Source organism: Sander vitreus, chromosome 10 (genome assembly GCF_031162955.1).
Source record: "Sander vitreus isolate 19-12246 chromosome 10, sanVit1, whole genome shotgun sequence".
NCBI classification, from domain to species: domain Eukaryota; kingdom Metazoa; phylum Chordata; class Actinopteri; order Perciformes; family Percidae; genus Sander; species Sander vitreus.
In genome coordinates, this window is record NC_135864.1 from 20,047,918 (window position 1) to 20,068,976 (window position 21,059).

Genomic DNA, 21,059 nt, shown 5'->3' on the forward strand with positions numbered 1-21,059 from the left:
GTGAATGAACACAGCAGAGGGAACTTACACACCACATTCAGGACTACACAGATGGAGAATACAGTCAACAATGTTTAAAGACACTGAGAACCTCTTTATTGCTCTTAATTAGTCTGAAGATAATAATGAGCATGATTCTTCATTGGTGCATGTAAGAAGATTGAGTTAAGATGTCAGCTACAGAAGCCTGGAATATTTCTTGCTGATAGAAGACACCATTTAGTTGAGGGCTGAAAGTTGGATCATGATTATACATAATTAGGTGAAAGAATCTGTTTACATGTATATGTGAGACTCTCACGTATGATGGACTACAACAAAGCAGCTTCTTGCACAGATGGCATGCATGTAGGATGCCTTCCACTTCCTCATGTTGACGTATGTTGTCTTTTCCAGAGCAGGCTACAGCTGAAACAGTTTAAACAGACCAAATTTACACTGGCTCACTCATTTATTATACTTAAACACAGCCATAATGCAACTATATGTAGCTGATTAGTATTTGATACACAGCATATAGAGGCATTATTGGAAAATTGCCTCCAAATGGAGAAAGATGGACCTTTATTGTCTCTTTTTAGAGGATGCCATGCTCAACATTGCAGGTGATTTATTATCGATTGAAACATTTAAACGATTTCCTGTTTTGTCCTTAAACAGCTGACACAGGAGGGTTAATCTCTGCTGGGTAGCTCGGCGTGTTTTTCCATCCAAGTCGTGTCGAGCAGGGGAGTAGTGTGACGCGAATGTGCCAAACTCACCCTCTCACCCGTCTCAGTCAGCTCAGGCTGGGTTTGGCTTGGCTGGCATGACGACCGCACAGTGGCGCAGCTGTGAGAACACACAGCACACACACAGAAACAAAACACACTCTTGGAAACAAAACACACAAACACACACACACACACACACACACACACACACACACACACACACACACACACACACACACACACACGCATGATTCCACAGAGCAGAGGTCTGTGCATTCCTAATTACTCCAGTGACATGGAAACACTACAAAGTAGAAAGCATCTGCCTTTTCCCCTCTCTCTTACATGTCAACACTAATTCCCTTTTTGAAAAGAGGAAAAGAGAGAGAAAGAGAGAGAGAGAGAGAGAGAGAGAGAGAGAGAGAGAGAGAGAGAGAGAGAGAGAGAGAGAGAGAGGGCCAATTTAGCACAAACCATCTGTCTACTGTAGTGAGATAATACATCTGTTATATTGAGGGGGAACAGTGATGTAGAGCTGATTTTTACTGATGCATAGATGAAAGTGGAACAAGTTTACATGTCACGTTACATCACTTTTTTTGGTAATTTGGAGTTTTTAACACTCAGCATCTGACACACACAAACACACACACAGGCCACGTGCAGTCCACTACAGTATATTTAGTTTTTTTTCAGCTTTGTGTTGGAAGTTGGACTGAACCATTTAACAATCTCACAATCCTCAATTCCTGCTTTTGTCCTTATTTCTGTCACAATGTTCATCATATATTTCTTCAGTTAAAACATCCTCCATCCGTTGGTTTCTCATTGTGTTCTTCTGGTCCTCTAAGTTCAATATCAAACATTAGCTGCACATTAGTCCCTACTAGAACAAAATCCCTTTTTAAATATTAAAAATTCAGTGTTTTTCACCATCAAATATTCAATAGCATCTATTTAAGGGCTGTAACAGTGGTCAGGTCAGGACGAAAATGCAAGGCAGAGTGCAATTGGTTTGCTGAGTGAGGGGAGGATGCACGGAGAGGTCAGGAGAGGCATGGATGGATGGATGGCTCTCTTTCTTGCCCTTTATTTTCTTTCTCTTCCTGCCTTTTTTTGTAGCAGGCGCCCCTGCAGCCAGCGAGCCGCAGTTGAGTCCACAGAGTGCTTCCATATCTATGGCTCTCTACGTTAATGTCCCCTGAGGCCGGGGCCAGCGCTCAGCCCTGCTAAGACCCCAGCCGAGCCCATCTCAGCCCAGATCACAACCGCAGCCTCTCACTCCGACTCCTCTGCCTCTATATCCATTATGCAGCCAATAGTCCCCAGCTGCAGCCCTTACATCTCTCTATTCACCCCTACGTTTGCTTCTCTTGCTTGCTCACTCACTCTCTGTCGGGTTTAGTTCATTCAGACACTCAATCAGCCATGAGCCTGGCAATCAGTCATCATGAACAGCCGCATATTCATCCAGGACACATAAAACCGCCACCCGTGTACTCTGTTATTGAAGTGATAGACTGAATTGAGTTTTAATTGAATTTAGATACATCTTCATAATTGCTGACAATCATTACACAAGATATTTACAGTCATTATGAAATATTACAATTGGAATTTACAGAAACTTTGTACAAAATATGCCTGACTTCAATGCCTGGATAGTGGGGTCCTTGTTTAGTCATTTCTGGAGAACAAAACATTGACCCAAAAGTCACTGGTGTCTGGAAGTGCTTTAGTTTCAGCAAGTAGATGCTTTTAGAGTCCATTAAAAAGAAAGAAAAGAGAGAAAAGTCCAAAAAGTAGAGTCAGCAAAGTTGTGAATCGTGTTTTTCTTTTTCCTCAGTTAAATTGCTCTTTTCTTTTTTTGACTGAATGGAACATTTGATCTGTAATTCAACTGCAAAAACAACAACAGAGACCCATTTAAATAGAATAAATCCATAATATTTACACAATAATGTGAGTATTGATTTATAAAATTGAATCATCTCTTTTTCTTTAAACATGATTTATGTTTATCTACAGTTTTTCAAAACAGAAATCTAATCACAATGAAACGCATCATACTTCTATCATTCAATTCTACTGATAATGATGATTGTGGATTGCCATATTTATGCAGCAACTCTGGTTGCAATGAAACTCAGCTCATCTATCAGCAAAGTTCTTACACCAGCTTAAATCGTGTTAAAGCCATTCTCCGCCTCTGAAGCTCCTCACATGATGGCAGAAAGTAAGAAGGAGTCAAATGTTCTCTTTAAAAAAAAAAATTAAAAAAAAACAGGTGGTGAAATGGACTTGATTCTGTCAGCACAGCAAAAGCAAAACAAAAACTTGGCCAAAGCATCAGTGTTCAACAGTCCCGCTCTTTTTACCGAATAACATGAGACCTTCAACATACTGAGAAAGCTGTTTCTGTTCAGCATTGGCACCATTAAAGCCCCACAAGGATGTCCAGAGAAAAGAGCGTCCCCTGCTGTCCACCTGTTGTCATCCAGCGATGCTCAAACCATCCGCCCAGCTGGGCCGTGCTAAGCCAAAGCTGCAAAATGGTAACTGACAGACTAACCTCAACTAGTGAAACTAAAATACTTTGCGCTCCATCATTTCATGACTGAGATGCAAATGAAATCAAACATAAGCATGCTTTTAAAGGATGTTTTTGATACACAGTAATTATAGGAAAATAGACTATCAAGGATGACTCCTTTAAAATCATTTAGAAAGCTTTCCTGGATGCAGACAGCTCGGCTACGAAGTAAATAGATACTAAACAAAACAAATCCTTAAAGTATATGCAAACACAAGCATAAATATTTGATCCACAGAGAGTAGGCTACGAATGACAAATATTAGTGATATATTGAAATTCTGGAACAGGCACCATTTCTGTCTTTTTAAAACTTGCTCTTCTTTTTCAAATGTTTGTCAGACTTTTTAAGGTGTTTCCCAAATTCCTAAAAGAGTCACTGCTGACTGAAGTGCTGGGTGCTGCTGCAGTCCATCCAAAAGTCTTTCTCTTCATCTTTTCAAAAATGAACCAGCTAAAAAAAGTTGGTGCACTGTTTATCTCTCATTCTCTCTTTCACATCATCTCTCTCTCTTGATTTCTCATATCTTCCCTAAATCCCCCTCTCCCTCCCCCCTCCATCTTTGCATGCCCTCCAAAAGCTGGCCACCGGATGCCGCCGGGTTTAATGGACGTAGTAGAGCCAGTAGACGACGTTGAAGAAGGAGAAGACGGTGGGGAAGATCATCCTGGACCACTTATCGATAGAGTTCACGTCAGACAGGTCTGGGATATTCACCTTAAGCTGGGAGGCCCGTCTTCGTAGGCGCGACTTCTTCTGGGCGTGGCGTTCCAAGGCGCTATGGCCATAGTTCTGGCGGGCCATGGCTGCCCTGCGGTACTGCAGTGTCGAGCTATCATAGGCCAGCATGGTGTTGCGGGGGTCTCCAGGTGCTCCCAGGCCCCGGGACAGATCACCACCACCACCCATCTCATTCTTCATCTCCAGGGTGCTGAACAGGATGTTGTCGTCGGGAGTCATCTGTGTCAGGGTGTAAAAACAGGTGGAGCCATGAGAAGTTACTGCCACGGGGAAATATAAAAGTGTTTTTAACTTCAGTCTAGTTAAATTATTTTTAGCTACAATAATCATTAAGTCATTCACTGTGTAAAAAATACTGATGACGTGCTAGAATGGGTAATGCAAATGAGTCAAAATTGTGTTACTTACAGTGAAGACATTTTTTTTAAGCACTTTCAATTGTTATTATTGATCATCTGTCAATCAGTATCTGAGTGATAATACGACCACAAGACTATGAGGAACATTCCTGGAAGAGCACAATGCACTCCACAAACTAATTCTCATGGAGAAATCTTCATTGTCATCTCAGAATTTCAACCAGAGTGTGGTTAAAATTCTGTCGATTCACAAGACAAACAAAAAAGAGAAAGCAAAGGAAAAAATGTGACAGGTTGAGAGAAATAGTAAGGACTTTGCAAAGATGGAGGAGAGGCTAAAAAGGTTCGGGGGCAGGTCAGGAAAGACGTTTGTGGGAAGTGAATTCGGATCAACATTTCTTCATCCATAGCCTGACTTCTGAGGAAAAACGTCCCTACAATCCAATCCTGTCCCGCTGTAAATGGAGCTTGTTGTATTTTGTTGTTTATGTGTAACTCACTTTGAAAGCGAAGCCACTTAGTTGGCACTATTTATCAAACTGCAACTGATCTCTTTCTCTTATATGATGTTCCATTTTTTTCAATTGCTTTACCTAGAGCTATCAATTGCCTTTGAAATTGTAAATTATTTGTATCTGAATTATATTATCTTAAGAGAAGCTACTGATGTTTTCTTCTCTCTTGCCATATTTGTCATTTCCCATCAAATTAGATGTACAGCCCAAGTTAAGATTAAATTAATGCCTGCAGAAATCAAACTGCTAAGCCATGTTTGTCAGGAAAATGCATGAAGAGCAAACCAAGAGAGGGAAAAAAACACAATGGTGGGAGTGATGATCAAAGTTGCCTTAAAAATCTATAGAAATCAAAGAAATGCACAACAACTACAGCATTTTCCTCTGATCTGGATTGATTCAGATTGATGACATTGTTAGTTTTGACTTTCAAAACCTCCAGTACCTTATTTCTTTGCTCGCCTAGTCCTAATGCGGCATCGTCCACAAAGATGGGATCCCACATCGAGTCATATGCGTCAATTTCCCTCTGTTTCATTCTGGCATACAGAGCATCATCTCTCTGAACTACATTTCCCACCAGCCACTGCAAGCATACAAAATCAGCACTGTTACTTCGGGGAAATCGTAGCTTGCCACACTCAGAAGGAAAGGGTGTTTTATTTTTTATGTTGCTGTTGTTCCTGCTGACTTTAGCAGCTGAATAGAATTTAAAGAGAAGGCTTTGGCACCACAGCCAGTGTTTTTATCAAGGCGCCTTGCCCTTTGAGAGACACAGAAATATGGAGATAAAGTATAAGCCAATCATTGCTTCTGCATTCACTCTTTCAGATGCTAGTATGAGTAATAAAGTTGATACACAAGGCTAAACCAGTGAGAAACGGAGAGCTGAAGCAGGAGTAAAGAGTGCTGGTAAAGGACATCAAGCATTGATCACAGCATCACATTTACCTTGAGAGGAGAAGAAGTCATTTGCTCCCACAGAAACAAACACACACATTAGCCGACAGCACATATACCTCTGGAGGAAGTTTGCCTGCACATGTACCTTGTTGGGGTCGGGTCTCAGCTTCTCGTTATTGGCCGTGGCTGCTTTCTCAGCCGCCTTCTTCTGTCGCTGGGGGCCCTGGCCGAAGAAGATGTAGTTGACGAAGGCGTACTCCAGCAGGGCCAGGAAGACAAACACAAAGCAGCCCATCAGGTACATGTCAATAGCCTTCACGTAGGGAATCTTTGGGAGTGTCTCTCGCAAGTGGGTGTTGATGGTGGTCATGGTCAGCACCGTAGTGATCCCTGGATACCACAGGTCACACGTTTAGAAAGAAAGTGAAGTCTTTAGACGCTGTAAGACATTTTTACCATCATCTGTACAGTAAAAAATATATGGTTGTCAATTTGACTAATGGTTATGTTAAATTTTTAGGCATGCAAGCTGCATGGCTCAAGGAATGGAACTGTCCATCTGTCGGTCCAACACTTTGATCCAGACTGAAATATCTCTACTCAACTACTGGATGGATTAAGATGACATTTTGTACAAACATTCATGATGAATCCTGACTTTGGTGATCCCGACTTCCCCTGACATTTGTGGTTTTGAGTGTTGGTTTGATGGCCTTGAAATTTGCTGAATTTCCACTGCATGGCACAGCTCGACTCGCTTTTGGTACCAGGTACTTTTCTTGATTTCTTTTTCCACTGCAGATAGTACCCTCTCAATGTTGGCGGGATTCTTAGCTGATCGTCATAGCGCTGCCGTGTGAAACTGCCTTGACATCATCTTCAATGCAACACAAACACACACAACGGTAGCTTGGTTATTTAAAAATGGTGGGCTTGTGCAGATTGTCCCATGTCCCAAGTCACGATTCTCTCCGACCAGTTAGTGGTCTGCAGTGTTTTAACTCCACCTTGTAGTATGGGCTCAGCTCGCTCGGAACTGCAACCGAGGTGATACCAAGAAAAATACCAGTTACTATCCACAACCTTTGCTAATGGAAAACCAAAAAAGAGCAGTTCCAAGCGAGCCGAGTCAAGCCGTGCCGTGCCATGCAGTGGAAATGCGTCCTGTGCCCCTTAGGATGAATCATATTCATTTTTTTATATTTTTTTTTTTACTTTGTGTTTAGTAATCAGAAAATGTTAGCATGCTAACATGCTAAAATAAGTTGGGGAACATAAACATTATACCTGCTAAAGTCAGGATGCATTATCCATGAAATGCAGTATGTGTCCGAAACCTACATTTACTGCTCACTATTCAGTAAACGATTGGGTGTCCATTATAGAGGCAGTATGGAGTGAACAAGGGTGTCTTGTTTCATTAGAATTTGCCAAACATTGAAATGACTGAGATCAGGTGCTCATCTTCAAAGGACTTGTGAACATAAACATTCCTGTTTATCACATACATTATAGGCTATAGCATTTATTTATAGCAATCAGACAGGCCTGAATTAATGTGAACCCATTTGAATATAAAGATCCCTCGAAACCTCCTGAGACTGAAACTGTGTGTGTGTGTTTGTGTGTGTGTGTGTGTGTGTGTGTGTGTGTGTGTGTGTGTGTGTGTGTGTGTGTGTGTGTGTGTGTGTGTGTGTGTGTTTCATAAGGTTTATATCCAATCATGTACTCAAATGGCCATGGAACAAACGCTATATAAAAGCACACTGTAAACATTTGCTATTAGTCACAGAACAATTCACCTGCTTTTTTTTTTACATACCCACTCTGTGTTTGATACATTAGTCATCTGCATGCACAATCTGCATTTGGTCAGATTCACACGTATTATAAATAACCCAGGAGCCAGCAGTGTCACCGTAGCATGGAGCCTCATCTCTCATTGGCTGTGCTCGCTCACTGTACGTTCTCAGGACGCTGAGCAGAGGCAGATCTTTAAATAACGTTACCCTCTGAATGCACCGTCTGGGGCTCCAACCCGCATGTGTCCCACTCCAGAAAACAAATGTTTGTGACAAGAACTGCACACATAAAGCTCAAAGCCATTTCCTCTGCTGCTCTGACCTGTCAGACTCAAGTTTAACACTAAAGGGAGCTTTCATGGCAGTGTCAGTGGTAGTTTGATATTGGTGTAAAAACATTAAAATGTGTAAGGCAAATTTAAGCAAATGTTGCCACCTCTTGTTCGGCTGAAATTTAGCCGTGATCTGGCTCTGATAAGCTGGGATCTCCGACCAATGTGAGGCTCCGATAGACAGACAAGCAGAGAGAAAGACAGCACGCTTCAAGGTCGAGCTGCAGCGCATCTCGCTCTGCATGAGTCATGCATATAGTCATCTCTGAACAACAGACATTTAGCCAGGCAGCCTATCACACACTGCTATCACTCACATGCTTAGAGCTAATGAGAAAACAAGTAAATGCTGGGAAAATAAAGAGTCAAAACAGAGATCAGGCAGACGCAATTATGTATAGATCTAAAGCAAGGCGCAATGTATGTTAATTGGCTCTTTTTATGCTCTGTTATCATTTAGCTTTGGGTTATATCCCAGGGTCACTGTTCAGCAGTGGCGAGGCAATCCTACCCAGGGCCACTCTGGCAGCTGAGGCGTCGTAGTTGATCCAGAAGGAGACCCAGGAGAGGATGGTAATCAGGATGGAAGGCATGTATGTCTGCAGGATGAAGTAACCAATGTTCCTCTTCAGTTTGAAGCTGAGGGACAGGCGGGGGTAGGAACCTGAAGGAGGCACAGGGAGAGAGGAAGTGAGATAGAAATAGACTTCCCTCAATGACGCTTTTCATTTACAGTAAATGTCCTTTTCCCTAATAACCTGTTTTCAGCTCAACGTAGCAGCCAGTGCATGTGAAAATCTCAAAGAAAAAGTCAAAGAACCTAAGGCAAAGTTGACTGTTGTGTACCTGTAGAGAAGACCACGTTTTTAGAGATGAGTTTATAGTCGACAATAGAGAACTGTGGCAGTTCTATTCTGTCGACCCCGGACACAGCGCCTTCTCCACCCCGCCAGTAAAACTCAATATCATCTGTGGTGTAGCCATCTGCAGAGGAGAAAAAGATGATCATCACCCAGTTATGCTCTATAATACATCATAATGTAGTGCAGTAATGCCAATGTCAGTGGTTTTGTGTGTTTAAGCTCATTCACAAATACCACGCACCATTAATTAGAGCAGTAGTTCCCAACCTGGGGGTCAAGACCCCCACAAGGGGTCACACAGTACATTTAAGGGACACAAGATTTATTTATTGTGAATTAGGATAGTTTTATCACTTCAGCCTCTAAAAAATATTTAAGAATAAGTGAATTAGTGAAGTAGAAATATGTAAACTTTAAAGAGGTGTCACAAGTTGACTTTGCTTTGTTTTAAAGTGTTACACGACAAAAAGGTTATGAAATCATTGTTCTAAAGCATACACACATTTAAAGATTGATTGGTTTACATTTATTTCAGTTCACAAAAAAATATGACTTGACACCTGCTTTAGATTTGTGATCCATCACAGGAAATATTTAGCTAACTTTATTTTTTGTCAGAGATAAACTATAAATATGCATGTCAGCACAGTAGCAAGCAGGTAATTATTGGTGGTGTGTTCAAATGCTTGCTGGAAGTTCCAGAAAAATCACTTGCTTGGCCAAAAAGAAATCTTTCAATGCAAAAAAAAAAAAAAAATACTTTTTCAACATTCATGTTGTCTTATTGTGTGTTTTAACCCTGAGTTCCCAACAACATAGCTCATGAATACAATATTGTTCAACAAACTTATAAATCATGTATGTTGGAGCTTCCTTGAGCACTTCAACTAGGAACTGTTATTAAAAAGGCCTCTGTCCTCCTCAAGTGCAATACAAAGGTTCACAAATAAATGTAGCTAGATGATTATGTGATGGATTACCATCTCAAGCAGGTTTGTTTTCATAACCTACTTTCATCAACTTGAAACAATGGCTGTAACTGCAAGGTAGGACATCGGTTTTTAAAAATGTTTTGTATGCTTCGGAGAATGATCCTTAAAAAAACATTAAAAATTGAAAAGTGATGCTGAGTCACTTCAATGTAAAAAGCTTCAAAACGTCCCTGAGGCAGTTACAATTTCTACAGAACGGCATACGGGGATCTACTATAGTAGAGAAAATTAAGCTACATAACACAGCAGAGATTTGGAGATTGATATGTTTGTTGCACATGGATGCAAACTGTTGCAGTTACAGTCGGGGGACTCCAGTGTTGCAGACCGTCTCTGACAGTGACGTGGGCAAACAGGGAGCAGCACTATTCTCCCTCACATCGCTCTGAGTTCTACTTTGTCTGCCTCACACTCAAAATAGAGGCAGTGACCTATTCAGATGTGATGAATAATTAAACTGTGAGTCTTTGATTTTTAAAAATGTACACACAATTATTTGTTGCTGTGGCACTGACATTCAAGGTGAAGTTAGTCATGGTGTTTGTGTTGGCTTGTTATTGGTAGGACAGGCAGCTAACTTCACCCATAGGCCTTTTTCCCAGCAGACATTTTGACTTGTCATAGTAGGCTATGCACAGGTGTTACCAACAATATTATCAACAATGGCTGCATTCTACATAAACCTGCATGCAAAACACCAGGACCCTGAAACTAAAGACTGAACAGCCATTATTAATCTCACTATTTACACCTGTGTAATTCCTACTGAGACATGTAAAAATGTCTGCTGTGAAAAAGTTCATTTCACATTCACATTATTCTATATTTCCAACAAATCCCATGAAAAAAACAAAACCTTTCTTTACAAATTCTAACTTACTTATCCTGTCTGTGGCGCTTTCCTACTAAAGATGTAATGTTGAAATACATGTCAAAAATACATAGTGTTCTTTAAAAAAAAGTTTAATGATTTCCTAAAACAGCTGGGCAGTGTAGCCTTTAGCAAATGTTACTCAAACAGGAATACATTCTGTATTTGTTGGGGACTATTTTCAGCTGTGGATTAATCCACATTTGGTGGTCTAGTGAGTATTTACAGCAACAGGACGGTGTATGTGGGATTGACTCAAAGTTAAGCGTGCATTCATAATAGCTGCGGCCACGTATTTACATGCATCCACGTGTTCATGCATTTAACACACACACACACACACACACACACACACACACACACACACACACACACACACACACACACACACACACAACCTCATTAACACTTGACCTCCATGCCAAATTTTGGACCGACAGAGCGTCACTGATGTGGCTCACTGATGTGTTTTAATAGTTTTTGGACAACAATAGAGGTCTATGACACAGAATAATTAACTACACTTTGGCTAAACTAACAACTTGTTGGTAGAATCAATTACTTGTTTTTGGCCTTTAATGGGATTTGTTGAAAATAACAAAAGTATAGATTATCGACAGCCTTATTCTTTAATTGTTGCAGACATGAATGCATCCCATGCTTCAGTGCAGTTTGGAAGCATAATGTGGTTGATGCTTAAATTGTACACCATCAGATACAGTAAGCTCTCCCTCCACAGCTGCATTATCATCATAACCGCCTTGTGAAACCCTGCATCACCCCAATTAGGTCCGAGTCCACCATGCTGCTGTTTTGATGTGCAGCCCAGTTTAATTCTGATCAGCCATGACAGGCTGCGATCAGGAGGGTGTAGAGGAGTTTGTGAAAGGGAGGTTTTGGCACGAAGAAAGATCGTAAGGGAGCATTTTAAGGCGTGTACATAACTGGTCAGTCAGTTTGTAGCACCATTTGTTCTGGACCATTGTCTCTGTTTGGAAAGATGTCAATGCATTACATTAATGTATTCATCCTGGGCTGTCAGGTGAGAAAGACCACGTAGTATGAGATCTACAGTAAGATATGACTATATACACATGATATGTGGGTGTGTATTTGCATGCACTATAGATCTTTATTGTTGGAGGGATTGAAATCAATAATTGCTCAGTGCAGTCCAGTATGTCAGACCAGTGGTCTGAGCCACAGTAGTGAGCTGCTGATGTATCAGGGGATCTGGGGTTTTAAGACTAGTGTCTGTTAAAAATGCATCAAGTTTATCAAGGGAAGTAAGAGTTCTCTGGGCTCATTAGTCTGAATAAAATAGCATGCTCTTGCATGAAGCGATTCCAACGTTAAAACCATTGCCAGTTAATCCATATGAGAGCAGATACTGCCTGGTGATCAAAACTGGAGCTGTGTGTGTGTGTGTGTGTGTGTGTGTGTGTGTGTGTGTGTGTGTGTGTGTGTGTGTGTGTGTGTGTGTGTATTTTGTGCTGGGCTGCCTGTGAGAGGAGGAGGAGAAAAAAAAGATAGCATGAGTGATGGAGAGAGAGATAAAAAGGCTGGAAGAAAAAAAAAGATGAGGATGAGACTGTGCAAAGAAAGGAGATGAGAAACGGAAAGAGAGAGTGATGAGGAGAAAGATGGCAAGCATAATGGGAGAGGAGCGGCGAGAGGCGGTTCTGACCCGGCGCTGTTTTTGTGCTGCTTAACGCTGCTGGCAATAGTGTGATCAAACCCGGAAAGACTGAGCCCTACACCACATCCCAGCCCCATAATCCTTTTCTCCGGGGACCAAGATAAAACACGCAGAGGACCTTGTCTTTCCCTCTCATGTTCCTCCACACTCCCTCCCTCCCTCGAATCGAGAACGCCAGATCACGTACAATTACAAACTCCATGTGAAATGAACTCTTTGTACTGTACAAACATGGAGGCAGTTTCGGGAGGAAGCTACACATTAACATCCACTATCAGCACACTCCTGAAACACTGGACCTAATCAGTCTCCTCCATGCCTTGGGAAGCCACTGCAGCTGGAGTTGAATTAATTAGGCTGGATGTTATCAGTCAGTGAGCCATTAGTGATGTTCCTCTTCTCGATGCGTATCTCTTGGTATCTCATCAGCCTTTCTCAGCATTTTACATGCAGTCTTATCAACCTTCCTTCTACCTTGCTGCCACCAGGCCCGGCAGACAGTTATCAAACCAGATTTCAGAGCTGCATGTGTACGTGGGAACTGTTTAATTCTACGTCTACGTGTGGGTGTGAGAGCTGGTTGTCAGGGACAATGGTACTTACAGCTTTCAATCTCCAGGGTGCAGTTTTGCTCATCTAGAGGGTAGCGGCGCAGGTCCATCATGCAGGCTGCAGTTGTGGTGATCCTACACACAGAGTGGGATGGAAAATATAGGATTCATCAAAGAGCCGGCCGAGGCAGCCAGGTTCATTTGACCTTCAACACAGAGTACGATGAACACGTCAAAGCAGGGATGATGATAAATCGGTATATTTGAGGAGCACCTGATATAGAATCATTCCTCCTAAAAACAACATGTTCAAAGGGAAAATGTTATCAAATAGGTGAACCAAGATTAAAGGTGGAATCTGTAATTCTGGAGAGAGATTGTTGATATTTGAACTCAACAAAAACACCCCTCCCTTCAGTGCTCCTTCATAATGTTAGCATGTGCCAGATTTACAATCCCTCTCACTCGCACTGCCTTTCTCTCAAGCATCCATGTCCTTTCCCTTCCTGACCTGTGCACGAGCACGACTGGAATAGTGTTGTGTGGCTTGGTCCGAGCCACGTAGGTTGTTACCCATTTACAGAGCCAAGGTTGTGTATATTATTTTCAGCACACACAGAACGGACCGCTGGCGGAGCGTGAGGTGATTTGCGCTGAATTTGACAAGCAGTGTATTGGATCAGAATCGCAGACTTCACCCAAAACTCAAAAAACCCAAATCTGAGAAAGTCATGCTAGCAGAAGTTTGTTGAAAAAAATATAAGTAAATAAAATAATAAACTTCTGCTCGCCAGAGATGAGCCCAAATCATTTCCACAATCAGCGGGTGAATCCACTGGTCTAGCTGAGCAGTACTGTAGGTTGGCTCTGTCTGCCCTTTTAATATGTATTTCCTGTTTTAAGGGTCCTTTAAAGAAACCTCCTGCTGACTAAGTCACAGTGCTTCTCTATCAACCATTTCCACCCTGGTATGTTTTAACCCTTCTGACCCTGGTGCTGGCCTACGAAGCAACAAAAACGGTCCTGTTCTCTCAGCCCAATGCAAAAGAGAGCAAACTGCTCTCACTGGACCACCCTCTATAAATAAAGGTTGAATGAATAAATTAATTAATTTTGTGGCAATGGATTTACCAAGTGAAAACCTTTTTCCTTCATCAGATGTCCACAGACATCGAGGGATCCTGGACTGTGACATTACATTAACATTAGCTTTCGAGTTGACAGCATTTAATAGCTCTTTAACAATTGAGCTACAGTATGTCCATAAGTTTATACTACATACTAATTAAAAGCCAGTTTTAAGTATGCACTGCGCTCACTGGCGAAGTGACAAAATGTAGTGTACAAAAAACCATGCACACAACGAAAATGTAGTATGCTGTTGATGTACACTATTGTCCCAATAATATACTATCAAAATTAGTACATACTGTATACAATTAGTACTGTATGTATATGTAATTGGGACACAACACTGGTTTTATTTTAAGTAGATAAAACAAGAACAGGGTTCAACCTGTGGTCACAAAATCCTGTAATAAAGAGTCGCTGAGTTTGAGCCAGCCGCGTCCCACAGGTTCACTCAGAGCAATGCACTTCCTGTTTTACACACGACAAGTTGGCCAGAGCTGAGATGGGCTGGCACCCGGCTGTGCCAAATCCCTGAGGCTGTCTGAGAGAGACTGGACACACAATTCAACTACAGGGACTAAATCTAGCATCCTAGACTAGTCAGACACACACACACACACACACACACACACACACACACACACACACACACACACACACACACACACACACACACACACACACACACACACACACACACACACACACACACACTGTGACACACTGATTGATATAACATGATAGCATTAACAATAATAGCAGCCTATGGGAGAATTCCCAGTATAAGTTGAAGTATTTGTCGTAACCTTGGGTTTCCCTTGTATTAGCTGGTTACTATCAATTCATCAATTTATTGCTTTAGTGGTCCATTCATTCAGAGTTGACAATGAAAATAGTCTGTGAGAGTAGTGAGTAGATTACAATTTACCTGATAATTTTTGTCTATTTTTGAATCCTAAAGTTTAATGTTCTTAATTCGAGTGACAAAAATCAGCCAGCATTACGAAATAATTACAACACGTTTCTAAAACAAATCAACTTTAAAGGACAATTCCGGCGCAAAACTAACCTAGGGGTTAATAACATGTGTGTATCCACTCGATCGCTCTCTGGGACATGTTTTCATGCTAATCGAATGTGTTTGTAGCTTGAAACAAGCAAGCGCGGACCGCCGATTAGCTTACAACGCTAGTATTCGGGGCACAGGGAAAGTAAAAACAAATCGCTATTTATACCACTAAAAAGACTCAAAATATCACCAAACTTCAACAGTAGCATAATGAGGATCCCTAAATGTTAACCGAAGCATTGAGAACATTGTAAGTGTACAGACAGGCAGTAGCTCCCAAGACGGCGGCCGCCTGTATACGAGAACGCGACTGTCTTTATAATCTATCTTTTTAATAAACTGTCTGTACACTTACAAAGTTCTCAATGCTTCAGTTAACATTTAGAGACCCTCATTATGCTACCGTTGAAGTTTGGTGATATTTTGAGCCTTTTAGCGGTGTAAGCTAATCAGCGGTCAGCGCTACTGTCGTTCAAGCTACAAACACATTGATTAGCATTAAAACATGTCCCAGAGAGCGACAGAGTGGGTACTCATCTGTTATTAACCCCTAGGTTCGTTTTGCGCCGGAATTGTCCTTTAAATAATATTAATTTTATTATGGGATTTGGCTTTATTCTGTCTTGTCTGAAGATGCTGACACTCAATTTTAGAAAATTATTGAAACAAGTTAGTTTGTGATGAGAACAGTTTAAAATGATTTTACTGGACTGGTAGATTTTTTCACGACAAAAAATGATTTGGTAATAAAAGGGTGATATGGATAAAATACTTACGGTATATGTAATTTTATAATGACATATATACAGTATATACATATATTATGATATAGCAAATTTTCTTGAAAATAAATGAGGAACCTTTTCATCAATACAACAACCAGGCAGGTGTCTGCTTTTGCTTAATTCTGTAAATAAAATACTTTACTTCATCATATTGTCGTAAAACTCGTATATAACGCCCAATATTGTCAGAAACCAGTCCTGCTAATTGATTTTCAACATTGCACACTGCTTATGAATAAACTGTTGTAGCAGTTCAAAATCACAATATCTTTCCTTTCTCAACTTCACCATAACTACACACTTAACTACACTTAAGAGTGCTTTGTCTTTAATAATTAAGAGCAAAAGTTTATTTGAAATCTGGCTACATAAGTCTTGCAGCTCCCCTGGGCCCAGCCTGGCAAGTTTAGGATTTCATTTTTTGAGATGTAGAGACGCACAGTCTTTCTCTCTCACACAGGCTTTCTGTCTCGCTCTCTCTGCCTTCTTTTTCTTGCTCTCTGGGCTCTTATGTAAGAGCCAGTTAGCAGGGCCATGGTGCACTGGGGGATTAACACAGGAGTCTTATATCTGTCCTATTTTACCCCTGCTATGGCCAAAACTTACTAGGATGTTGTGCTCACCATCATCACCACCACAAAATCATCACAGTGACAAAGGAAGCACAAGGGAAAAGCGGAAATGAGGCCAAAATGGCAGGGGTAAAAATAACAGCCTATTTTTAGCCCACCTACATCATCAGCAGAAGTCTTGAAGCTTTTTTGTCTGAGCAACTCCATCACTGATCAAGAGCTGCTTTTGCATCCCCTGGCCAGCTAGCATGTCAAATAGCCACGCTAACAATTAATAAACAGCTAAAAACGAGGGAGGAGGGGGGACGGATGAGGATTTCGCTGCAGGATTCCCTCTCCGTCTTCGCCTCTCCTCCTCCACCTCCTCGTCATCTCCGCAGCAGCGAGAGTCTGTCGAGGACCTCTGCAGCAGCAGCAGCAGCAGCAGCAGCAGCAGCAGCAGTGATCATGAAGCACAGGCTTGTTTGCGCTTCATCAACATCAGGGCTGGTCCATCTCTCTCATCCCAACCTGCCGGAGGAGAGGCCACGCTCTAACAGATTACGCAGATTCAAACACGCTACATTTGCACTATGCCGGAGCTAATAGGACATGGAGCTCTAAAAAAAGGCTGTTTGTTTTTTTTCTTCTGTGCATGTTCCCTCACACTCCAGCCTGTGTGTGTGTGTGTGTGTGTGTGTGTGTGTGTGTGTGTGTGTGTGTGTGTGTGTGTGTGTGTGTGTGTGTGTGTGTGTGTGTGTGTGTGCGTGCGTGTGTGGACCCCCCCTCAGGCTGCCTGTGCACCTTTATTCCAAATGACCTTGTTTACGGACATAACACAACCACCATGAATTCCCAGACAGAATATCATTTTGAGGGAGCGTCACAACAGAGGCCGAATGCAGAGAGAGATTTTTGCAAGCAGGTTACAAACCTGCGTGCCTTTAATTAAACTGGCATATTATTACATGGGCATTGTAATGAAGTTAGAAGTTGAATTAAGATGGAGAAGCTTCCTCCATTTTGGATAGAGAGCTGGGTTGGGCTGAGGAAACATGGCATGCAGGATTGTCTCTCCCTGACACAGTTGCCAAATAAAAAAAAAATATATGTATGCAGTGGCAACAAAACGAGTCCAGCGTGTGTCAAAGCATGCCAAAGCAAAGGAGAGGTTTCTTAATTTCAAAGTACAGGCACATCTGAACACATACAACATACAAACCACCCTGCCTGATCAATAGTTTGAGAGAGAGATGGATAACTTTGGTTGGTAAGGTGCTGCTAAGCCTGTATTGATGATATTGACAGCAAAAAAGGCTTATTTAAATCCCTCTCTTCCACCACTCAGCAGCTTTCTCCTCTTGGCCATGCGATGTCATCTATTGAGTTGCAGAGTGGAACACTCCTCTCGCCCAGACAAAAGAGGACGTCAGTCTCCATAGCACAAGGATATGTCCTCTCACAAAAGGAATTACAATATTCAGAGAGAGGAGAGAGAGAGGAAAGAGGAAAAAGGGGAGGGGGTGGGGTTGAGAGGGAGAATCCTAATAATTTCTCCATTTTGAGTCTGACCTTCATGTCTCTTTCTTTCTTTCTTTCTTTCTTTCTTTCTTTCTTTCTGGCTCTCCCTTTTTTCTCTCAATCCCTCTCTGTGAATTTTTAACGAAATGCATCAGGAGCCATGCACTGAATGTCTTTGGTCTTTCCTCCTTTCCTGCATAAAATGAGGTGGGAGTGTTTTTTTCTTTCTGTTGTGTGTGTGTGTGTGTGTGTGTGTGTGTGTGTGTGTGTTTCTTTTCTCGCAGCTATCTGTGTTATTGGCTGAGCCTTTTCATGGGCTGGGTAATTAGATCAGACTGCCTCTCCCCGAGAGTCAAACCGAGCTCTAAAGTGACAGTTGGGAGCACTGTTGTAATTTTCTGCTCCTGCTGGTAATTGAAGACCAGAATTTGGCAGGATTGGGATGCACTATATATCCAGGGAATAAGGAGTAAACAACACCCTCACCCTTCCTCCTCTGCACCCCAAAAATATCACTCGCCCACTCGCACACACCCACCCACAGACACAGATCCTACACTAATGCCTCCTGCAAACACTCTAATCTATTGGTGTTCCCATGCTAATTTCAGTGGGTTCAGCACAAATCCACGTTCACCTTTGAGGCCAATAATATGTTTACTTTTACCGCTTATTATGCAAGGATTTAGGCAACATTGCTTCTTATAGCGTGACATATTAGTGTTTGAGGTTAAAATGAAAGCAAACAAGCAATAAAATGATGCAAAATAATTTATTTTGAATATGTGTTAGTACTAATTTTAAAAATATAATACCAACAGTTTGCACATTGTTATTAGACCATTAGATTAGATGATTAGATGGTTGGATTTTGGGGTGCACAGTGTTGGACAAGAATATAGGAGGCATTATTTAGTATTTACTGTATTTTTCGGCACATTTGAAAGTCTAGGCTAAATATACTACAAAGCATCTCTAGCCTTTGTCTGAGATTAAAGGTATACACCAGTGATTTACAGTTTTTTTCCAATTGCTAACACCCTAAAATGACATGCATAGCATAATTATTTAAACTGACACACAGAGAGCAAAACCTCTTCTCAAGTCTCCAAAAGTCTAAACACATTTTCTGCTTTACACACATTTTGCAATTCAAAATGGCACTTTTTAAATGCACTGAACACGATTCTCTGCATAAGACACAACAATCTGACATAAAGTTACGTGTTTGCCATTTCAAAACACTGCCATTCAAAATGACACTACATGAGCTAATTGGCCAAACACCTCAATTGTTAATTGTTACCGCTTCAATCAGGAAGTAAGCGCTATGATGCCTCTTTTGTTTTCTATATATTTTTTCTGCAATTTTCTTTTTCAGTTTACTGTTTTTTTATGTGAGCATATTTTTGTTCAGTCCAATGTAAATACTGTATATCTGCTGTGCATATGTTACACTGACTTGTTTGGTGAAAAATACAAAAATAAATGTTTCAACAGCATGTGTGTGTATCTGCAAATATTTCTGTGCATGTGAACAATCTGAAGAATTTTCTACAATTTGAACTATTTTAGTATTATGGCAACGCATACTAAAAATGAGAGTGCTTTTCATTATGCCCAACAGTGCGTAGTTGGTTAGACAATAATCTGGTAATATGAATGACGTGTGTGCCATTTGGTGCAAAAGTTTGATTTTGATAATGCTATATTTAATTTTGGTTGCACTGTTTCATTTTGCAGGATATATGAGGTATTTTGCAGTTTGGGTGTGTGGTTTTGTGAATTGTGTTAAGTATTTTGATAAAACTGGCCTAGTTTGCAAAATTGTGTTTTAGCAATTGGAAAAAAACTGTAATATTACACTCCTATAAAGATAAAGGTACTCAAAGACACTAATTTAAAGAAGAATGGTCAAAATTGAAGCAGCGGAAGTCAACACATCCTGACGTTTATGGTGCTTTCACACCTGAGATGTGTGATGCGTTTCAACCAAACACTGGAGCGTTTTGACAGATTGTTCGGTCCGTTTGTGGTGGTGTGAAAGCTCCTTCTAAGCTCTGGTGCAGACCAATGAACCAAACTCTGGTCCGCTGAAAAACGGGGGTCTCGGTTCACTTCCAAGTGCAATAGAGTTTGATTCACTTTAGGTAAGAATGCGATCCGACCCAAATACAGAAGTGATTTCAAAAACAGTGCATTTACTAGCCTGCAATTTAAATTCAAATTAAATTAAATTCAACCTTGCACACAATTTACGGATTTATATTTGATTTATATATAGGATTTAAGGTATAACTTTCAAATCCATAACCTATTATGACCATACATCGTTTGTCGCACATCATAATCTCTCTTTCATCAGGAGCCCTCTCCTTCACTCGCTGTCTTGTCAGCTGCTCATATTGGTCGCCTTCTTCTAAAATATTAGAAACCCAAAGCCCAAGCCTACCTTGATGACATCACTATGAAATCATCAAAGTTGACGAATACATTTAATAAGATAAAGAAGTGCAAACGTGGATCTTTAAAGCAACACAAAAGAACGTTTCCCGCTTTGGTCCCCCTACAGGTTGGAAGCGGAATTGTCCATAACATTATATTATGCAACTTATGCAAGTTTGCCAGATCGGGTAGCGGATCTGTAGTTCGAATGAGACATAATGAGACAATTCCGCTTCCAACCCTTTAGTGCTTTAAAACTGAGATATTTTAATGCTTTCAATAGAAGTACAAGGATGGTGATAATTGTAACATAAACTGACCTTCGGCAGTTCCTTCCATTTCTACTCTACTTTAATATTACTACTAAAACTACTCTATCGTGTGCTAATATACACTCCACTACATTTCAAAGGGAAATATTGTGCTTTTCGCTCCACTACTATGTATTTGACAGCTGTATTTACTATTGTTACTTTCCAAATGACGATGTGATGCATTTCTATAGATACACTATGTAAAGTAGATTACTTTAGCGCCACATTGATCAAACACAGCAATAAAAGGTTGCTTACATGTTTATAATTCAGTAATAACAATTCAATGCTATAATGCACAATAACAA

At 40.9% G+C, this 21,059-nt stretch overlaps 1 protein-coding gene across 2 annotated transcripts in view; it reads right to left on the reverse strand.

The window, feature by feature from the left end:
* Window positions 1–3,910: 3,910 nt before the first annotated feature.
* gabrb2a (gamma-aminobutyric acid type A receptor subunit beta2a) overlaps window positions 3,911–21,059 on the reverse strand; it is a 33,493-nt gene continuing 16,344 nt past the window's right edge. The window contains exons 5-10 of one of the 2 annotated variants that reach the window (XM_078261473.1): window positions 12,988–13,070; window positions 8,806–8,943; window positions 8,471–8,623; window positions 5,971–6,215; window positions 5,368–5,508; window positions 3,911–4,267 (exon numbers count right to left, since the gene is read on the reverse strand). In XM_078261473.1, the coding sequence (XP_078117599.1) occupies window positions 3,911–4,267; window positions 5,368–5,508; window positions 5,971–6,215; window positions 8,471–8,623; window positions 8,806–8,943; window positions 12,988–13,070 (1,117 nt within the window). The remainder of the gene's footprint in view (window positions 4,268–5,367; window positions 5,509–5,970; window positions 6,216–8,470; window positions 8,624–8,805; window positions 8,944–12,987; window positions 13,071–21,059) is intronic. The other variant, XM_078261474.1, reaches the window with a different exon arrangement.